Source organism: Polistes dominula, unplaced genomic scaffold, assembly GCF_049000335.1.
Source record: "Polistes dominula isolate Pdom_NZ unplaced genomic scaffold, Pdom_raw_medaka contig_79, whole genome shotgun sequence".
NCBI lineage: Eukaryota > Metazoa > Arthropoda > Insecta > Hymenoptera > Vespidae > Polistes > Polistes dominula.
The window spans coordinates 1,713,186-1,734,070 of record NW_028300916.1 but is presented as its reverse complement, the minus strand read 5'-3'; the positions used below and the strand labels follow the sequence as shown (position 1 = coordinate 1,734,070).

The following is a 20,885-nucleotide window of genomic DNA, read 5'->3' as shown; positions in this document are numbered from 1 at the left end:
AAAATGCGCGCGCCTGTATGAATGCAACTCTCCAGACACGCTTTGAAAATGTTGCTTGCGAGCGCCACCTGGACGGACGTAATTTTTTTTTCTGCCCGAAAGATAGGCAACCTGTCATACGTTCGTGTATGAACAGTTTCGGCTGCAAATAAGTTCCGTCCCAGTAGATGGTGCTCGCAAGCAACATTTTCAAAGTGTGTCTGGAGGGTTGCATACGAACAGGCGCGCATTTTCATTAATTAAATTAATTAATTATTTAAATAATTACAAATTAAAAATACAAATAATATTATTATAATACTATATAATAAATTATCCTTGAAACTTGTTTATTTGAAGGTTTTACTTCTAACTTGTGTGATATGCACACATGTTTTTTTTATTTTAAATGATAAATTGAAAAATTTATTATTGAATTACACAGAATCATTAAGATAAAGAAGTTTTAATGTAATATCATTCTAATAAGCATATAACTACTGTACATTTGATATAATTGTTCTAATAATTTATGACTTATTTTATTACGCTATTTCTAACAGTTTTTTTTATGATATAATAATAATAATAATATCATTGCTTTTTTTCTACAAGCTTACAAATAAATCTTAATGAAAAAACTTTAGAGTATCATCTAGATTATCTATAAATACATTTTGGTTTGTATATTTTTGGTGAAAATTTTTTTTCTATTCGTAGTATAGAATATATATATAGTAATTCAATTAATAAATACAATAATAAGAAAATAGTAGTATGACGAATACTTTTAAACATATATATATATATAGTTTTGTTTTCTCTTTGTGTTAAGTCTTTCTTTTTTTATATAAGAGCATAATTATTACAAACATATATATATATAATTACGTAGAAATATAATACGTACGTATTTACGTATAAATACGTAATTTAAATAATTATGCTCGTTTAATAAAATCGTCAAGTTGATTTATTTATTTTTTTCTTTTTTCTTTCTTATTTTTTTCTTTTATCGATACATGCTGATTTGTTGATTGAACATTTATCGAGGAACAATATTATCATTTTTTATTTGCTTGCATAAATTCGAAGATTCATATCAATTGCATTAAATGATAATATCTAATAAAAGAGAAGGGGGATCTTAAGTTAAACTTACGTGATTAACGATTAGAAAATGATTCTTGCGCTTTTCAATTTCTTTTTTTTTCTTTTTTCTTTTTTCTTTTCAATTTTCTATACGATACGATATTTTTCAAAGATCATTGAATGATTGATTACGAGACTGTCGTATCTCTGCGACCGGTGAAAGATACGATTGATCGAATACCCTTTACCGATGTCTGCAATCAAATAGATTTAAAAAAAAACAATCAATTAGAATTCATTGTGTAGAAATGAATTGTCAGCGGGAAGAGGTTTTTTTTTTCCTTACCTTCTTCTTCGAACCGTTGAGGAAATCTTTGTACATCTCGGAACGAAGATATCTCGAATAACTATCGCTTTTCATTAAATGATAAACGTGTGCCTAAGAGGAAAAATTATTGTACGTTTATTTTTTATTTGTTCTTTCTTTTTCTAATAATATAAAAATATAATTTTTGCATGACATACAAAATATTAGATTATCCGAAATGTTTCGCACTAATTTACATATTATTTTAATATATGAAATATATTTTGATTTATTATTAAAATTAAATTTCATTTAAAAATTGTTTATTATTAAAAATAATAATATTAATAAAATATAAAATAATAATAATAATAATAATAATAATAATAATAATATAAAATAATAATTATTATTATTATTAAAATTAAAGAAATTTTCGGGAAATTAAATATAATTTTGATAAAATATATCAAAAAATTCGCATTAATTTAATTAAAAAAATATTTTGATTTATTATTAAAATAAAAATAAAGAAATTTTTATTATAGAGTTTTCGGAAAATCCAATATTGAAATCGTGAATAATAAATTAGTACAAAATAATACCGCAGCTATGTCGAAACACCAACGATCAGGTTTTTCAAGATTTCTTTTTGTTATTTCGAAGGATCTGGAATCGACGTTGATTGGACAGCTCGCATCTGGGCATAAAAATTCGTTCCAAATTTCTCCAGCCTTAACGTTAACATCTTTCTGCGGGAAAGTTTTCAATTCCTGTACGGTTTCCCAAAATCTGCACAGAGCAGAAAAAGTCTCGTCTGCTTGATACGCATTCATTTTCGTAACAAAATAATACAAACAACATCCACACATATTTTAAAATTCTTACTTAAGATTTTCACTGCTGAATTCTTTTTCCAAAAATCGTATAAATTGTTCTCTACCAATAGGATCTTGTAACAATTCTTGAAGACCAAACGCCCATCTTTTGACTCTTCTCGTAGACACTTCTTTCCTATTTAAACAAACAATATATAAAATCTTAAATTTGTTTTATTCTATTTAATAATCATTATTTACAGGATAATATTAGAAGGGATTTGAAAGAAATAGGATACGAAGACGAAATATGGCGAATGGAAGAATCGCGCTCAGGGACGGGAACAATGGCGGGATTCGGTATTTGCGGCAATGAACTTTCCAGTTCCTAATGCCAATTAATAATAATAATAATAATAATCATTATTTATAAGAAAAATATTTACGCTATTTTTTCTTGTTCCCACATTTCCGAACTATCCGATACCCATGGATTGGTAAACTCAGGTTGTGTAAAAAATGGATCATACTCGGCATACTGTTCGAAATATCCTATAAGACTGAAATATCAAATTGTAAATAAATTAATAACATTGTTTAAATATTGAAAAGAAAAAAACATCTTGGATCTAATTCGTTGTCACAAAGGGAAATTAATTCAAAATATATTTTAACTTACGCTTCCGCAACTTTGGATACTTTGATGTTTCTTCTATCCAATCTATCTTTCAACATGTCAATCTCCTTTTGCAAAGATTCTATCGAAGCTGCTAAATAAGATTCCGAATGAGGAGAAGCCTTTTCACCATGTTTCAAATATTTGCTCGATCTGAAGTTTGGTTTTTGACTGCGGCATTCTTTTTTGATATCGAGTTCCGTTGTATTTACACAACCAGGCTGTAATCATAATGTTATATTATGATTTCATTGAATTATAAAATAATATTGATAAATATTGTTTGATCGATACTACTACAAATGATTTTCATTTCAATTGATTTATTTTTCAAAATATTTTATTGTTGTTGTTGTTGTTGTTTAAAATTATTTACCATCGGCCGATGTACATCCCAGAATGCCCTTTCCTGACTATCCAACACTTTCCTTTCCAATTTATCCCTCTTTTTATCGACTTTGCTTTGTGCTTCCGCTTGCATAAAAATGAACTCCCACTTTCGTGAAAATATTTTTTGCAACCTAGCTAAATTCTCGGCCTCGTAATCAGCCAATTCAAGACGAGTTTTATTCTGCATCGTTCTTTTGCATAAATAAACGGCTACGAATTGAGAAAGAGAGAGAGACAGAGAGAAAGAGAAAAAGAGAAAAAATATTTGGAATATTATTTAATTTACTCTTTTTTTTTTTTTTTTTTTTTTTTTTATCAAATATCAAAAAATTGTAACATCATGACAAATATAATAAATATATATGTATATGTATATATGTATATATATATATATATTTCTTTTACCGTAATCGGTATTTTCTGGTTCCCAAGAATTAGATGGCCAAAAATAAGGCGTTTGAAATCTATAAAATGTGTTGTCATTTTTAACGGTAAGACAATGATCGTCAATGGGGAAAAAATAACCATGAGATGCCATGAGATGTGCCACGTGAAGAGATTCTATATTTAAACATGACGAGATAATAATTAACAAAATATTTTTTTAATGAGATTTGCATATATATATTTATATTATATACTACTACAATATGTATATTTATAGACCTTGATCATCAATATCCATAGTTTTCATCATCCACGATATCAAATCGGTACCTAAAAATTATCGTCAAAATCAAAAAAAAAACCCCATGTCTAACAAAATCTACAAATCTTTTTTTCTTTTTCTTTTCTTTTTTTTTACCTGTAAAAACGGATGGAGTTTTGGTCATAAAACTTTTAACTGTTTTTACAGGAACACCTGTAGATTCGTTTAACATTTTTTCAACCAATGATTCCATCTAAAATGAACGTAAATCATTTACAAATTTCAATTAAACTAATATTTTGTTCGTAAATGCATGAGAAGAAGTTAACAAAGAAAAAAAAAAGAAAAAAAAATTGTTTACAATTCTTAAAACACGAATTTTAAACGAAAAATTTAGATTCTAGAAAAATCGATTGGTTAAAATGAGACAGACACAAAAAACAAAAAAAAAATCAAGACAAATATGTTGAGATATATGAGATACCTTTTTATAGACGAGATAATTTGGTGTATCTTCAGCGCAACAGGCAGTGACACGATGCGTGGGTGTATTATGTTTTTCAACATTCTCCTCCTCGGTACGATTATTATCTTCCCTTTCTCCAATTTGATCGGAAGATTCTCTCGTATCATTATTTTCTATTGGTTTTCGGCGGGATGCCGATTTTTCGGAGCTCATAGTTACCATATTATACGTGTTAAGATGATACAATCTAATACATTGACAATCTTTTATAAAATAATACCGAATTTTAACAAATACCGAACACACAAATTATTTCTAAATATTTCATTTAATAAAATCTAATTTCATAGTAAAATAATAATAATTATAATAATAATAATAAAAATAAAATAATAACAAATATTTGTTAATTTTATTTCTAAGAATTGTTTTGTTATTATTATCAATACTAACGATATATAAATATTTTATTTAATAAAATCTAATTTCACAGTAAAATAATAATAATAATAATAATAATAATAATAATAATAATAATAATAATAATAATAATAATAATAAAATAATGACAAATATTTATTAATTTTATTTCTAAGAATTGTTTTGTTATTATCAATACTAACGATATATAAATATTTTATTTAATAAAATCTAATTTCACAGTAAAATAATAATAATAATAATAATAATAATAAAATAATGACAAATATTTATTAATTTTATTTTTAAGAATTGTTTTGTTATTATTATCAATACTAACGATTCGTGATATAAAACACAGTAGTGTTATTATAGTGGCTCGTAGTTTCACCGCGCGCGCATTGCAGTCGTCGAAGGATTTTTCTCGTAGAGAGAGAAAAAAAAAAAGAATATAAGGCTCGACTTTTCTTCTTCCTTTTTTTTTTTTGTTATTAGTATATTTTTACTTTTTCCTTCCTACTCGACTTTAACCGTAGTTCGATAAAACGATATGATCGATCTTCCAATAAGACGCATTTGAAAACTTCGCATCATCGTTATTCTCGTAATCCTTGATTTCAACGATTTTCTCATTTTCTCCATTCTCACGGATTTTTTTTTTTTTTTTTTGTATTTTCTTCTTTTTCAACACACCGATAATACCAAAGATCCTGTTGATTCTAGGTCACCACATAGGAGGAAATAATTAAACGTAATCTTATTCGTTGTTACATTGAACGGAATTAGAAACACGCAAACAACGTTACGATTAAGTATATAATGCAAGCACGAGAAAAAAAATACAAAATTAAATGATTATAATAAAATGAACTCTTAATATACATACATATATATATATATATAAATAAATAAATATTTCTCAAAGTATACTGAATCTTTTCAGTATATAACGTTAAACAACAACGTGCGAACTAGTATGCGTTAAATGGGGTGAATAACACGAGGGATGAACTAAACAGATAACTCTAATTAGAGTTAACTAATCAATTAACCGAACTAATATGCATTTGACCGAAAGACAAGATAAAAATAAAAAATATAAAAGAAGTATGTGGAATAGTAGTAGTCGATTGTACGAACGTCAAAATCGAACTCCTGGGTTTGTCTCTGGTGATCACGAACACGATGTGATGCGCGTTCACTTTGCGACTGCGTGCTTTTCCTACGAACAACGACGACGAAGCAAAACTGCTGCTAACACTTGTGTAAATGTGTAAGAGTAGGAAACGTAGGAAACAGGGGATCCCAAGTGGCACGGATATCGGCCCTTTACACGACGCTCCTCTCCTCAACTTACTACCTCAACCTACTACCACCTATTATCGATCACTTTTACAAGGCCAAATCATCTTCGAAATCCTTCGACCTATTTCTGTCTTAGAATTTTTCAAATTACTTTCTATATGCTTTTCTTTTCTCCCTCTTACTTTCTTTCTTTCTTTCATATCTTAGTTTATTCATCAAATTCTATTAATACATTGTATGCGAAATATAATACATATATTTTTTTCTAAGATACATTTTTCAATTATTGACTAATATTCAAGATAGATATATTTATAATGGTATCACGCATTAATCATAATTTCAAATATTATATACAAAAGAATTCTATTTGAAATTTTATTCGAATGCTTCAGTTTAAGTCAAAAATAAGTCCGCATACAATGTATTATTGTGTTTTGTATTATATTTTTATTTTTTTCTTTTCTTTTTTAAACGTTCAAAATTATTTCAATATTCATACAATATACAGAGATAGAGTTTGATTATAAAAAGTAACAAAATAAATCGAGCCAGTGCCATTAAGTCGCCTTTATTATCTTGCATCTTTGAATTCAATAAAATTCTCAAACTCAATTTTCTCTCCCTCTCTCTCTCTCTCTCCCCCTCTTTCGCTCGCATTTTACACATTATGTCATATATAATTCTGTTATATCATCTATTACATCGTGCGTCACGATTTTTCATTATAACATTTTCAAATCTTTTATTTGTTAATCCATTTTATTTATTTATTTATTTATTTATTTTTATTCTTAGCACATATCTTTATCTCTCACTCGTTCTTACTATTTCTTTCTCTCTGTCGCTCACGTTCTATCTTTCTTTCTCTTAGTACATACATGGTGTTAATTATAAACTTATTCCTAAAACGCACACGCACGCCTTCACGCACACACATATACGATTAAAGTAAATACAGAAACCAATGATTAACAATATTGTTCCCAATTCGTTTCTTTGAAACGTATTTGTTTTAAAGCGTAAATTTGGAACATTTGCGAACGGACAATAGACAATCCACGAAATTTGTTCTTTCAAAAATATATATACACATGTGTATTTTGAATAATAAATTGTGATCAAAAAGGGACAGATCATCATCATCATTATCTTCATCATTATCTTCATCATCGTCATCATCATCATACTATTGTTTCCACTAATTTTTGTATCTGCGTGGTGCGAGATTCATCACAGACATCATAACAAGTTATAGAACTTAAATATTACAAATATAGATGCCAACGAATCAATCCATCGTTAACTCATATTTTTTGTGTGTTTTTTTTCTCATTTGTACAACCCCAATTATCTGCTGAATAATAATTCACATTTGCATAATTCATATATATATTTTATAGTGTACATATATACACACACATCCACTATTTCGATGAATACAATAATAACAATGGATAATATAAGGGTATCTAATTTACAAGCAAATGTGTAAATATTTCATAATGATATTTTATGCAATGTCAATTATTTTTTTTTTCAATATCATCATCAGCAAAGAAAAAGAGGCTGCTGAAGAAAAAGAAAATTATTAAATATACATGTTCTCGTATAAAAAAAAAAAAAAAATTTTAAACAAAAAAAAGAAAAATAACAACAACATTGTAATAAAAATTCTTTTTCCCATTTGAGAGGAAAGAATTTTTATTTAAAAACAATATTTTCACATTTTAAAATATTAATATTTATATGATATCGTTTATGTAGTAAGTCATATTGTAAAATATTTCTATAGATTTATATTGTGTTGTTCCTTGTTTGTAGTAAAATCAAATTCCATTATGGCATATAATGCAATATTAATATTAAAAAGTATAAGAAAGTTTAATAATATGTTTTGTTTAAACTATATAAGCTCTAATCGCGTACGAAAAAGCAAAGTTTTCTTTTCTTTTCTTTTCTTTTTTCTATCTCTCGATGATCTACGTACATTTATCCAAAAAATACAAGAGCGTTTATTTATATATATATATATATATATATATTTGTATATAATTTATATAAAGATTTTTATACTTATATACAATAAAATGTATTATGTCAAAATTAAGATCTTGTTTTTTTTTTTTTTTTTTAAAGACAATAAATAAACATTCAAAGAAAGTTAAACACATAATATTAATAATAATAATAATAATATTATAATAATAATAATAATAATAGTAATAATAATAATAATATTAATATTAATAATAATATAGTAATAAGTTTCTTTCATATTTCTTTTTCTTTTTTTTTTCCTTTTCAACAATATACTTCGTAAACTTTCGTTTCCCTTATAAAAAAAAATTTGACTCGAATTGTTTTTCTATGTTTTTTTTTTTTCGATCTGCCAATACATTTTCACCGGTTCATGGCATATATATGTACATATGTTTGCATACATACATGCAAACATACATATATACATACTCGCATTCTTCCATTCATCCATTCAACACTCAACCACACACAGATGCCAGCATACACACAAACACACACACACACACACACATATTGCGTATATATATTTTTTTTTCGTGTAATTTCGGATGACTTTCAGTCAGAGTTTCTCTTTCCGAATTGCACTTTTCATCCTTTATCATCTATAAACGATCTAATTATTTTTCTTCTTCTTCTTTATTATTATTTTTTTTTTTGATCCTTTTCTTACACTTTTCCCTTTTTTTTTTCTTTCTTTCTTTAAATATTTATCATTAAAGAGTTTAATTTAAACAACAAATACACATTTAGTACATTTATTTTAAGTAGTAATTTTTAAAGTCGTACGCAACGTCTGTTCATGTTTTTTTTTTTTTTTTTTTTTTCTTTTATCGTATTGTAATCGCGTAAAGATTGTAAAATAATATTTCAAATACGATTTTATATTGATCTGACGTAGCGATCGGACAATAATTATTAAGTTTAAGTTGCGATTTAGAATGGAACGACTTGTCTTTAAGACTAGATACCGATCGTCCATTATTTTATAATAATAATAATAATAATAATAATAATAATAATAATAATAATAATTAATAATTAATAATTCATTTGTTGCTCCACGTTTTTTGTTTTTTTTTTCAAAATACGCAAAACAGGAATACGAACTAAGCAGCATGCACTGCATCCTCATCTTTGTTCGTTTTTATTGTTTTCTACCTTTTTGTTTTTTTTTTATACTTTTTTTTCATTCTTTTTTTTTTTATTATTAAATCTTTCTTTATTTTATTTTTTCTTCTACTTCTTCTTCTTCTTCTTCTTTCCATTCTTATAAACTTTTGAACTAAAAGATTAGTAAAAAATAAGTGTTGCGTTAACATTATCGAGCAAGAAAACTTACAATCTTGTTCTTTTCCCTAATTATTTCTTTTCCATTCTTTTCTTTTCTATATTCAACTTAAATTAACAATTTTAAGGACCTCTTATTAGATGAACAATATCATCCCTTCTATCGTAACATTGTGACCCGCACTATTCCTTTTTTCTTCTTCTTAATCCTTCAACCATTTATTACTTTTGGTTTAAATGGGTTTTTAATAGATATTTATTTATATTTAATTTTTGTTTTCTTTCCTTCTTCTTCTTCTTCTTCTTCTTCTTCTTCTTATTAAATTCGCCAGTTGGCATAACGACGATACTTTGGCTCAAGGTTTTTCTTCGTTTCCTCAAGTTCATTTATTTCATCGTCGTCTTCATCATCGTCCTCGTAAATTGCCTCGTCGTCCTCGTCCTCTTCATCGTCTTCTTCTTCTTCTTCTTCGTCATCCGTGAGGTCCGTATTACTTCGGGCTACGAATGATAATTAATTAATATTCATTTTATGAAATATCATTAATCAATCACAACATAATTTAATACATAAATACTACTCGCGCGATTTTATTTTTTTTATTTTTTTATTTTTTTTTATTTTTATCTAATTCATTTGGAAATGTTTTCTTTTCTTCTACTAAAGTCGAACACTAACCATTTTTATTTTAAATATCTGGTACAGTAAAGTAAACCAATTATAATTAAGAATATTATTAAATGAACTTTTGATTATATTAAAACATATTTCATTTAATTATAAAATCATCGGATTGTTCAAAATATTCATTTAATTAATTTTCTATTTATATTGAAAATAAAATTCATTCTAATGCAGTTTTAAGGAGTAAAATAGACTCGATTGTTTTATGATTTAATTAAATTATACGGTTTACTTTATTGTACCAGCAATATATGATTGTTTTATTAGCTTAGTAAATGGAGTTGTTTAGCTAAGATTTTCCATTAATAAAGGATATGTCTAAAAAATGATGATATGAATGATAAAAATAAGGGCCATATTACCATGTGTGAATGAAAACAAGAAAAAATAATAATAATAAACAGTATATATATATATGCAATCTCGATTAGTCAGGCAAAGATATTACTGTACGGTAAAAGCGTGACATAGAATAAAGGATTAATTAGAAATAAGAAATTAAGAGAAGCAAAGTAATATATATATATATATAGTAGTCTTTTAAAACGAACGTAGAAAATGATGGAACGCCAGCTAATCCAATTTTCTTCTGGTACAGGCATATATATATTTATATATATTTATTGAGGCACTATTTGAAAATAATTATTAATATTTCACCAACACGTTCCATCAAATATGTATTATAGAATATACAGCAATTAAATTGGTCCCATCGACGACACACATTTTGCGCAGAAATTAAAATATGACACTTGCGTATATAATAATATGATGAAATTGCGGGCCTAATCAATCGTTGAGTTTTAAAATAGATATATGATGAAGGTAGCATGTATTATGCACCGAGTAGTTAAATTTTTCGTATACATTGCAGAGCATTCTACATACAGTATGCATTATTATTATTATTATTATTAGAATATTTTGCTTTTATTTTATTTTTATTTGTTTTTTGTCTTTTTTTTTTTTTGTTGTTGTCAGCCTTCATGAATACAAACAATAACATCGCCGTGTATGATTTATGAAAAATCATTAAACTATAATGTCAATAATGTCAAAAGCTGCGAACAATAAAATTTGTTATCGATGAAATGAACAATTTGCAGAATTGGCATATTTTTTTTTTTTTAGATTTTGTTTTTGTTTTTTTCTTTTTTAATTTCATTCTGGCAATGCAATCAACGTTAGTATCCACAAGTTAAACAATAATTCATAACAAACAATGAGAATGCATTGAAGAGTGATTTTACCCCTTAAAACTGTGACCTGATTATAGAATTATTTCAAATGAAGAAATTTACTCTGAGATAATTTATCATTTAAACAACAACTCGTATCTTATTGTAATTTTGAATTTGTAAGAATAAATATTTCAATAGATTGAATTGAAAAATATATGTGATTATTCTGCCGTATATATATGTATGACTTACCTTGTAACATGAAAAACTACAGGCGGTTCAGCATTTATCCTATCATCTTCTTCAGAATTAGTTCCAACCGCCGTGTTATTCGTGATTTCTATTCCACCTATCGAGCACGTAGTAGACGTGACCACTGCGCATTTGACCATATCAAGATACGAATAATCTACTTCACTTACAGTGTCATTATTTTTCGGTTGTATATGTTCAATAATATCAGATTGAAAATCTGTGAGATCATTGATGCGCTTACAAGGGGGGCATTCAGCTTTGTCATCAACATTGTTGGATGATTTGTTCTTAATGATTTCAGTTTTCGTAGTAGTATCATCCATGCTAGGATTAACTTTAACGCATACCAATGAGCATTCAGTTTCTATTCCAGAATCAACGCTTTCCTGGAAACTTTCTTTGTGTTGCGGCTGAACTACCACCTCTGGAATGTTATCTTCTGAAGTTGACAACAAATTGGATTCCTCGATTCCTGAATCTTGACTATTCCTATGAATATTTTCGGGTTTTTCAATAATTAAACTTGTTGACGAATGAGATGTTTGAGGTAGATCGAAAAATGAAGTTTCTATTTCTGGCGCGTTATTATTCTGTTGCCATGCATCAGAAACTATACTAGATGAATGTGTTTCTTCGTCTTTAACAGAGTTTCCATAATTAGATATATCGGTAATACAAAATATAAGATCTTCAGAGTCTGATTTTTCAAAATCTTGAAGAGTTTTTTTAACAGAGGCAGAAACATTATCTTTAGTCTGTGACAATATTACAGTTGGAAGTATAGTTAAGTCTGATTCCTTACCAGAAGGCTTATTTATATTATTTTCTATATAATTGTTAACTTTAACATCTTCAGATACGGTCGGACATGCATCAATATTATTTGGCTTGGATAACAGTGTCTCCTCTGTAATAAGATCATTCAATTTATCCTCTTTCCATAAATCAACTACAGCATCCTCCTCCTCCTCCTCCTCCTCATTCGTACAGATATTAGCAGTTGGATGTATTTGTGCATTAACATTATTAAAATCATCAACATTATCTTTAGAAGTAAGACTTAATTCAGATATACATGAATTTATTTTACTATTTACAATTGTACTCTTTGAATGTGGATCTATATCCACATGGCAAGTATTTGCTCCTATATCCTGACTCAATGAATCGTTCAAACCGATCCATTCTTCATTTTCTTCGTTAACATTAACACTACATGTTTTGGTAACTTCGTTAGTAAAATTTTTCTTTTTTTCTACATTAATTTCTAATAGATCATGATTTATCATGGAAATATCATTTACACCATGTTTATTATAATCATCCACATGCACATTTGATGCTACTTTGTCATTCTTACAACAAGTATTAAGAAGCAAAGACTCTGCAACATCTTTTTCATAAGTAGTCTGCAAATTTACTGATTCATCGAGCATACTTACAATATTTACATTATCTATGACTTTTATATCACATGTCACGTTATTAGATGAAGAGATTTCATCACTAGTCAAATTAATACTGTCAGTCAAACTTCTATCACATACATTTTCTATCTTTACAGAATCTATATTCCCCACCGATTCATATTCTATGGTTTCTTTATCAAGAACATTTTCACTTACTTCTAAAACAGAGTATTCAGGTATATCCTTTAACTTAGGTATACATACAGTCATCTTGCTCTCTGAAACATTTATCGATGAAGCATTATGTACAGTTTTAGAGCAAGCTTTTACTACCACATTTAAGGTAACACTATTATTTTCTTCTTCTATTAAATCTCTGCTAGCATGCCCTTCATCTTTTAATTGGACATTATCAGGTAACGTTTGAATATTTAAACTAGATACACTAGCTTCATCTTCTTTATCGCTACTTAAGTAGTTTTTTTTACTATCGTAACAACTGGATGATTCTACACTAGTATTATGTAATGGTTTTTCATTTAAACTTTTCTCTTTAACTTTTTCTTCATTATTATATCCTTGATCTGGGTGCTTCGTTATTTGATTTGAGCACTTTTTCGATGACTGTTGTTCTGAGGCATTAGTAGTATTAGTAGTCTCAGTTTTAAATGAAGCAAACATATTTGTTAAAGTTTGTATACTTGGTAATTGTGTTACATTTAATGACTTTAACGGTTTACTTTTAGTCGGTAAAGATATAATGTCTGCAAATGTTCCAGAAGCATTACTTTTACATATAGCTTTACCATCCTTAAAATACTGATGAAATTTATCGCCAAATGCTAACACGCTATTTACACTACCTTGCAATAAATTTCGAAAATCCGTTTGACTGATATTCGATGATTCTGAAAAAAAATTAGCTTTACTTTGAAACAAGCTAGGAAGCTTTTCCAAACCAGAAGTCTGTTGCTTCTGAACCGGAGGAGCACTTTTATTATCTAATAATGGAACTTGTGATTTTGCAGATAAAATATCTTCTACCGATTGCTGCATATTTGGCTCTTCGTTATTTAAATCGATAAGATCAAGTTTTTCGTTATTAACATTTGCTTCGTCAATATTATCTTTCAAATCGATTTGCGCATCTTGTACAATTTCACTTTTACAATAATCAGTTTTCTTACATATTAATTCCGAAGTATCTATTATCGTTTCTTCTTTTAGAGGATCACTTTGATTGTCTTTAGAATCTTCCTTATGTTCGACAGTATAAAGATTTAAGTTATCTTGAGTATTAACTTCGCTAGAATTGTTACTAGCAGTGAAACATTCATTTGTACTCTGTTCATTTATATTATCAGATATATTCAATGGTTGTATACTATCATGTTTATTATTATTATTAATTGGAATCGTGCTAATTTCACTATTTATTGCAATTTCTTGTGCATCATGTTTATCAATGGTCTCTTTTTTTGTTTCTGTCTCTGATTTAAATACATTATCCGAATCGTCCGAATCCGCAGACTCTACTGAATCGATTTTAAAGTTGAACCCAATGGTAACATTCGATTTAGATGATGCGAAAACAGACTTAGGTGTAGATGGACAACTTGATGATGATGATGATGATGATGATGATGATGATTCAACGATTGACACACGAAACCTAGATGTTCCACTTGTGGAAGGAAAGAAACACGTGGACATTGGTCCTAGCGATGTTGGAGTTACAGGAGATGATGATGTTGAGGAATCTGTGGAACGTAACGATGCTTCTGAAACTCGAGACACCACAAATCGACTTCTAGAAGGACTTGGTATTGGGCTTGCGACAGGTGAGGGGATAGGACTAGGAGCCGGGGAACGGAGGCGACCCCCACTAGTACGTTTTGGTTCAAGCGTCGATCGCCCTGTATCCTCGGTGGTTACTGAAGTCATGGGTGATGGAGAACATGGCAGTGTCTGACAAGTAAGCGAGATCTTACGGGAACTCGCGCTAAAAAATCTGCTATGATGTCTTGGACTTTCTGAATCTCCAGTATTCTCATTCAGCTGTTGATTTTCTTTATTTCGTGCACAATAACTTCTAACTTCCTCCAAAACATCCATATACTGATGTAATGTTCCGTCCTATAAATCATTTGGAAAAAACCAAACGAATATTTATGTCTCAAAAAAAAAATAGTATATAGTTTAAATTTATTTAAACTACATACTATTTTTATTCGAGGCCTGTCATCTAAATCCAATTGTACGACACTCTTGTTCTTCTGCATTGCTGTGCTAAGAGCTTTCATTCCTGTCATCTGTATACTATTATCTCGCAAATCTATCCTCTGTCAAAGCATACAAACATTATTAACATATTATTCAAGAAATTATCAAATATATTATTATTCATTAATTACATATCACATACCTGTAAAACTTGATTATTTTCAATGACATCGGATAAAGCGATTATACCATTACATGTCAGATCTGTGGATTGCATTCCCAATTGTAAAAGTATACGATTTTGTTTAAGCGAATCTTTTACGGTGATTAACATTTCACTGGTTAACATATTTTGTCCAATATTTAAAGTTTCCAATGTTCTTGACAATGACTGTGTAAACGAGAAAAATATATTTTTTTTTTATTACAAAAGCCTACATGTAAAAAAATAATTCAATAAATTCAATAACTTACAATAATACGAGAGAAAGAATTAGATGATTTTTTAGTAAGGCGATTATTCCATAATATGAGTATACTCAATCCTTTGCCCTCTTTATCTTCTTGAACTTGATTAATAAGTCCTTCTAATAGATCATGCACACCATCATCTTGAATATTATTATTACTAAAACAAAAAAAAAGAAAGCAGACATTGTATATTCTTTTACTATTTAAAACATTTATTTGATAACATTGTAATGAATTTTGTAATTTTATCTACCTAATATCAAGTAATTGTAAATGATTATTGAGCCTTAATAAAGATCCAAGTTGTATAGCATCGTAAAAATCAAGTCCATTGTCAGCTAAGTAAAGTTCTCTTATCCCTGTATTCATTTTCAGAGCTGTAACTGTTACACGACAAGAAATATTATAAATTTCAATTAATAATAAATTGTGTTAATATTATTAATTATAAAAAAGAACTTAATTTTTATTATCATTTTCTATTACATATGAATGATCAGATATGTTTACTATGAAAGAAAAGCACGAGGAAAAGCAATGGTATCGATGATATAATGTTTATAACAAAAGATATAATTAATTGGTAATTACATTAACACAAATAAATTAAAAAAACAGATTAATTTTCTCTAAAGTTGCACTTAGAAAAATAGAAAGTGCATTCAACATCGATACACCAAGAAGCCACATTACAGAAAGAGGGTTTTTTTTTTTACAAGTAAACATTGTCTGTTTTTATTATTGAATTATAATAAAAAATAATATTAAATAAAAATAATGAAACATGCAATATGTCTTTCGTTGCAATACATATTTCATATTTAACCATTTAATTAATATTCAAATAAATATAATGTAGAGGATTATTATTAATTTGTTGTACAATGCATTGGAATAATAATATGTGGACCATACAGAAATACAAAAATAATATATCTTGTGTAATAATTTACTTAGGATTAAAATCAAATGACCTTTTAATAATTATTATTATTGTTTGTAAAAAAATGACGAAAATAATAAACTGCAATATAATAAATACCTAGTGTGGCGATAGGTCTTCCTGAAAGTCCACAATTTTCTAATTTAAGGACGTGTAGATGGTAGACTAATCTTAATGCGCGGCTCAAAATATTCATGTACTGTTCATTAAGCGTTACATCCTTAGCTTCAAGCTGTTCTAAACATTGGGTCTAGACAAATAATGATTTTATTAATTATACGCGGAATAATAATAATAATAATAATAATAATAATAATAATAATATATGAACAAACAATGAAAAACAAAAATCATCTCATACAGAACTTTGACCACAATATATTGAAAATATTGATTTACTATTTATCTATCACTAAATTTATGATAATAACAAAATTATATATATATATATATAGTATATGCAATTAAGAAACTACAAAAATAAAGTGTTGAGATATTTTCATTTTGCAATAACCGATATACATAATCGTATCTACCTTTTTGATCATGTGCGAACATGCTTGCCAACCACGAGCTCCGATATCTGAATTGGATGAAATGTTCAAGTGTTTTGCGGATTCATAATATTCTAGCATATCAAATAATATTACAGAACTCTGTAATGAAAAATTTGAAATTATTAATAATAATGCAATAGGTTGTTATGAACAATAATATTGGGTAAAAAGATAAAGATAAAATGATAGTTTTCAATTTGTTAATACCTCATCGTTTAAAGATGTAGCTCCCAAGTCAATTTTTTTAAATTGAATTCTTTTAAGAATTTCTTCTAACGTTTCTGAATTATTTACATCCAAATTAATTCCATTTAAGTTAAATTCATTATTACGTTCTTCTGACAAATCCCAACTCTAGTTTAAAAAATGTTGTTCATTAGTTTTAATTATAAACAAAGGCTATACTACTTAAAGGACATAAATATATATGATCATTGAGTGTCTTTTTATTTATTATTTATTTTATTTTTTCTTTTTATTTTTTGTTTTCTTTCTTAAATACGATCAAGAAATAATAATTAATAATTATAAACATAAATATAAAGTCGCACATCTCTCTAACGTATATCAAAAAATTACATTGCGTGATAAAATATTTGATTGGATATAATGATATACTTGTAATTAATAATAATTAGATATTATGTTTCTTCATTGTTGATAATGTAACAGATTATCAATGGTTGACACTACAAACTAGCTATACCTCTAATTGAGCTAAAACTTTTTCCAATGGCTCAGTGTTGTGCCGTTGGCAGGATTCCTTATATGCTTTGATCAAGTCCTCACGATTCACATTTTCAGCTGTGAACAAGTATTGATATTATATTGAAACTAAAAAAAAGGATATAAGAACATCAAGTATTTAGACATATTTCATTAGAACATTTCAAAGGAATACATGTAAAATAAATAGAATATATAAATACAAAACTTATCGCATTTTCAATTGAATTATATAAATTCTATCATATAATTAACTTACCATTTTTTTTAACGATAATATTTTATATATCCAAAATGTATAATTATAAATATCTATCTATCTATATATATTGACATATTTAAGAATAATTATGTTATTCTTGTACCAATGTTATGTCATTTAAATGAAATATATATGTCAATTATAAATATGATCTTAAATACTATAATAAAAAAAAAAAAAATAAAAAATATATATTGCATATATGATGCTGCAAATGATATGACAAATTTGATATTACTTCAACTCATTTTAGATCACAATTGTAATGTACCTTAGATAAGTATAATAGACATACTTTAACTCTGCATCAAACTTATAATTAGTACATGGTTCTGATTGTGAAATCTTAAACATCCTTCTATTGGCACAGTCTATAAAAAAGTCTGATAGCTCAGTGACAAAGAATAAAATGTAGAGGTAATTAAATACTATATATATATACACATATATTTAAAAAAAAAAGATTTAATAAATATACATAATTAATAATAATAATAATAATAATAATAATAATAATAATAATAACAATAATAATACTAATAATAATAAAAAGTATCTTTTTATTATTATGTAATGTAGGAAATTTGATCTATTTTTTATAGAAAATTTCAAACCTTCGAGTTCACCAATGGTAGAAAAATATAATCATTTAAATTATAAGTAAAACTTCAATTCAACACAATCAACGATTAATATTTAATAAAACAATGTTTATTAAATTTATTTTTCATTTCATTTTCTTGAAGTATATTAGTACAACACATGTAGTAAACTTGCACACAATGTTTTTGTTGTTTTTGTTGTAAGAAAAAATACATAGTTTTTAATTAATGAATTTTACAAGATACAATCACTAGATTAATCCGATCTTAATTACTTCATTGTTTTAATATATAAAATTAATTTGGTATGTTTTCTAATATTACAATTAGTAAACATTATATATTATATATTATTTATTTATTTGGATTATATATTTATTATTCAGGTCATTATTGTTCGTAGTCATATTTTCAGTTTTTTTTTTTTTTACAACCTTTGTCGTAATAATAATGGATTAACAAGAAATAAGCAATCATTGCATTAAATGTATATAAAGTTCCCAATAATAACAACGTAATAATAAATTGATCGATGATTTAATTTTGATATTATTGTAACGGATTATAATGAACCTGGATAATTAAGTTAAAGAAGAAAACAGAAATGATGATTATAAGAGAGATAATAAGAGATCAATTGTATTACAATAAAGACATTAATATTATTAGTTGCAGTATTATACTAAATAATTATCTGTTATCTTCAACTATGACAACGAGGCAAATAAGTGATAAGTAAAATGTAGTCTTCGATGAATTTTCTATATGAAAAAGTTACACTAATACTTACTGACAAATCATCAAGAGAACACTGTTAGAATGTAATAATGATGAAACAGATTTAAAAAAAAAAATAAAAAAATAAAATAATCTTATACTTACATGCCTCTTCATTTAAGATCAAATATCATGTTGAAGAACGATCGAAAAAAAATGAAAAAAAAATATATATATAAATAAGTATATATGTAATGTATATATTATAAAAAAGATGAATAAATAAGAATAAAAAGGGAGAATAAATGATTGTTCTCACCGTGTCTCCAAGGATTAGGTGGCTCCAAATACCCCGTAACCAAATTCATGTCATTTGTTGGGAAACTCACTCGTCGAGGAGGCCATTTCTTCGTATACGCCAAAGCGCTTCTTATTTGTCTACCATCAATCCATATGTATGGGGAGACCGGAACATTGCCAGTACCAAATCGTGGCCTTCTAGGAGTGTATGATGATGATGATGTTGTTGTTGTTGTCGTCGTCGTCGTCGTCGCCGTTGTTATTGTTGTTGTTGTAGCAATTGTCGTGGTCGACGTCGTCGACGTCGTCGTCTCCTTCGTCGTCCTCGTTGTCGTCCCCTTACTTTCCGTTGATAGAGGCACATTAGGTTTGTCCTCAGTGTTCAAGGTCGTAAGCGAATTCTCGCAAATACGCGTACTCGAATCCGCTCCTTCGCTCATACTTCAAAAAGTCTCTAACATATTTTTTCGATCGAAATTACACACTTTATGCACTAAAAACACACACAGAGACAAACAGATAGACAGCAGCAAGAAGACAGATGCACGGACGCACGGACGCACGCACCAGGCACGCACGCACGCACGCACGCATGCACGACGGACGAAGAAGTCACGCACACGACGCACTAGATCAACGGCACACCACACACTCACGCACACACCGTCAGCGACCTTTTACTCACTTCTATATCAATATTCAGGGGGAGACCCGCTTATTATAACGTACGCTACAGAAGATGAATATTAACTGTTCACATTCACATCGCCATTTTTGTTGCCATTTAACAAGTTGACAACCTTAGAAATTCAATTGACCCCAAGTATACGCGAATGAATCTGTCCATTCCAAAATTCGCGCCATAGGACTGGCCAATTTTTTTCCCTGTTCCTTGCGATTAATCCGTAATGACCAATAGCATTCTTAGGGATTTTAAACTGACTAATGGTATTCTTTACAAATAATCTATATCAATCAATAGTATTCTCAGGGATTTTAAATTAACCAATGATATTCTTAGTGATTAAAAATTGACCAATGATAATTAAAGATGGTTCCAATCGATATTTCGACGATTCAGAGTTTGTAAAAAATATAGTATTTATTATATGCAATTAT

General features: G+C 27.6%; 2 protein-coding genes across 7 annotated transcripts; both read right to left on the bottom strand.

The window, feature by feature from the left end:
• Positions 1 to 1,107: 1,107 nt before the first annotated feature.
• RSG7 (regulator of G-protein signaling 7) lies at positions 1,108 to 6,155 on the bottom strand. 3 transcript variants are annotated; one of them, XM_015335813.2, is made up of 12 exons: positions 5,938 to 6,147; positions 4,396 to 4,624; positions 4,068 to 4,164; positions 3,929 to 3,979; positions 3,668 to 3,823; positions 3,249 to 3,472; positions 2,876 to 3,093; positions 2,643 to 2,756; positions 2,267 to 2,392; positions 1,984 to 2,170; positions 1,418 to 1,510; positions 1,108 to 1,325 (listed from the first exon to the last, which is right to left on the bottom strand). In XM_015335813.2, exons 2-12 carry the CDS (start codon positions 4,597 to 4,599, stop codon positions 1,260 to 1,262), a joined length of 1,536 nt encoding a protein of 511 aa, XP_015191299.2. In that variant the 5' UTR covers positions 4,600 to 4,624; positions 5,938 to 6,147; the 3' UTR covers positions 1,108 to 1,259. The 3 variants fall into 3 exon arrangements, 2 of the variants coding, with proteins under 2 accessions (XP_015191299.2, XP_015191297.2); XM_015335811.2 differs by having other exon boundaries at positions 5,138 to 6,146; XR_001476888.2 differs by lacking the exon at positions 1,108 to 1,325 and having other exon boundaries at positions 1,479 to 1,510; positions 1,984 to 2,130; positions 5,138 to 6,155.
• Positions 6,156 to 9,718: 3,563 nt separating this feature from the next.
• LOC107074448 (uncharacterized) lies at positions 9,719 to 20,727 on the bottom strand. Of its 4 annotated transcripts, none has more exons than XM_015335892.2 (12): positions 19,786 to 20,727; positions 17,866 to 17,963; positions 17,367 to 17,513; positions 17,139 to 17,258; positions 16,702 to 16,852; positions 15,913 to 16,042; positions 15,663 to 15,816; positions 15,391 to 15,579; positions 15,188 to 15,307; positions 14,957 to 15,101; positions 11,554 to 14,725; positions 9,719 to 9,933 (listed from the first exon to the last, which is right to left on the bottom strand). In XM_015335892.2, exons 1-12 carry the CDS (start codon positions 20,204 to 20,206, stop codon positions 9,924 to 9,926), a joined length of 4,857 nt encoding a protein of 1,618 aa, XP_015191378.2. In that variant the 5' UTR covers positions 20,207 to 20,727; the 3' UTR covers positions 9,719 to 9,923. The 4 variants fall into 4 exon arrangements, 3 of the variants coding, with proteins under 3 accessions (XP_015191378.2, XP_015191377.2, XP_089026878.1); XR_016176039.1 differs by having other exon boundaries at positions 9,885 to 9,933; positions 11,554 to 11,650; positions 11,724 to 15,101; XM_015335891.2 differs by having other exon boundaries at positions 11,554 to 15,101.
• Between the last annotated feature and the right edge of the window lie 158 nt (positions 20,728 to 20,885).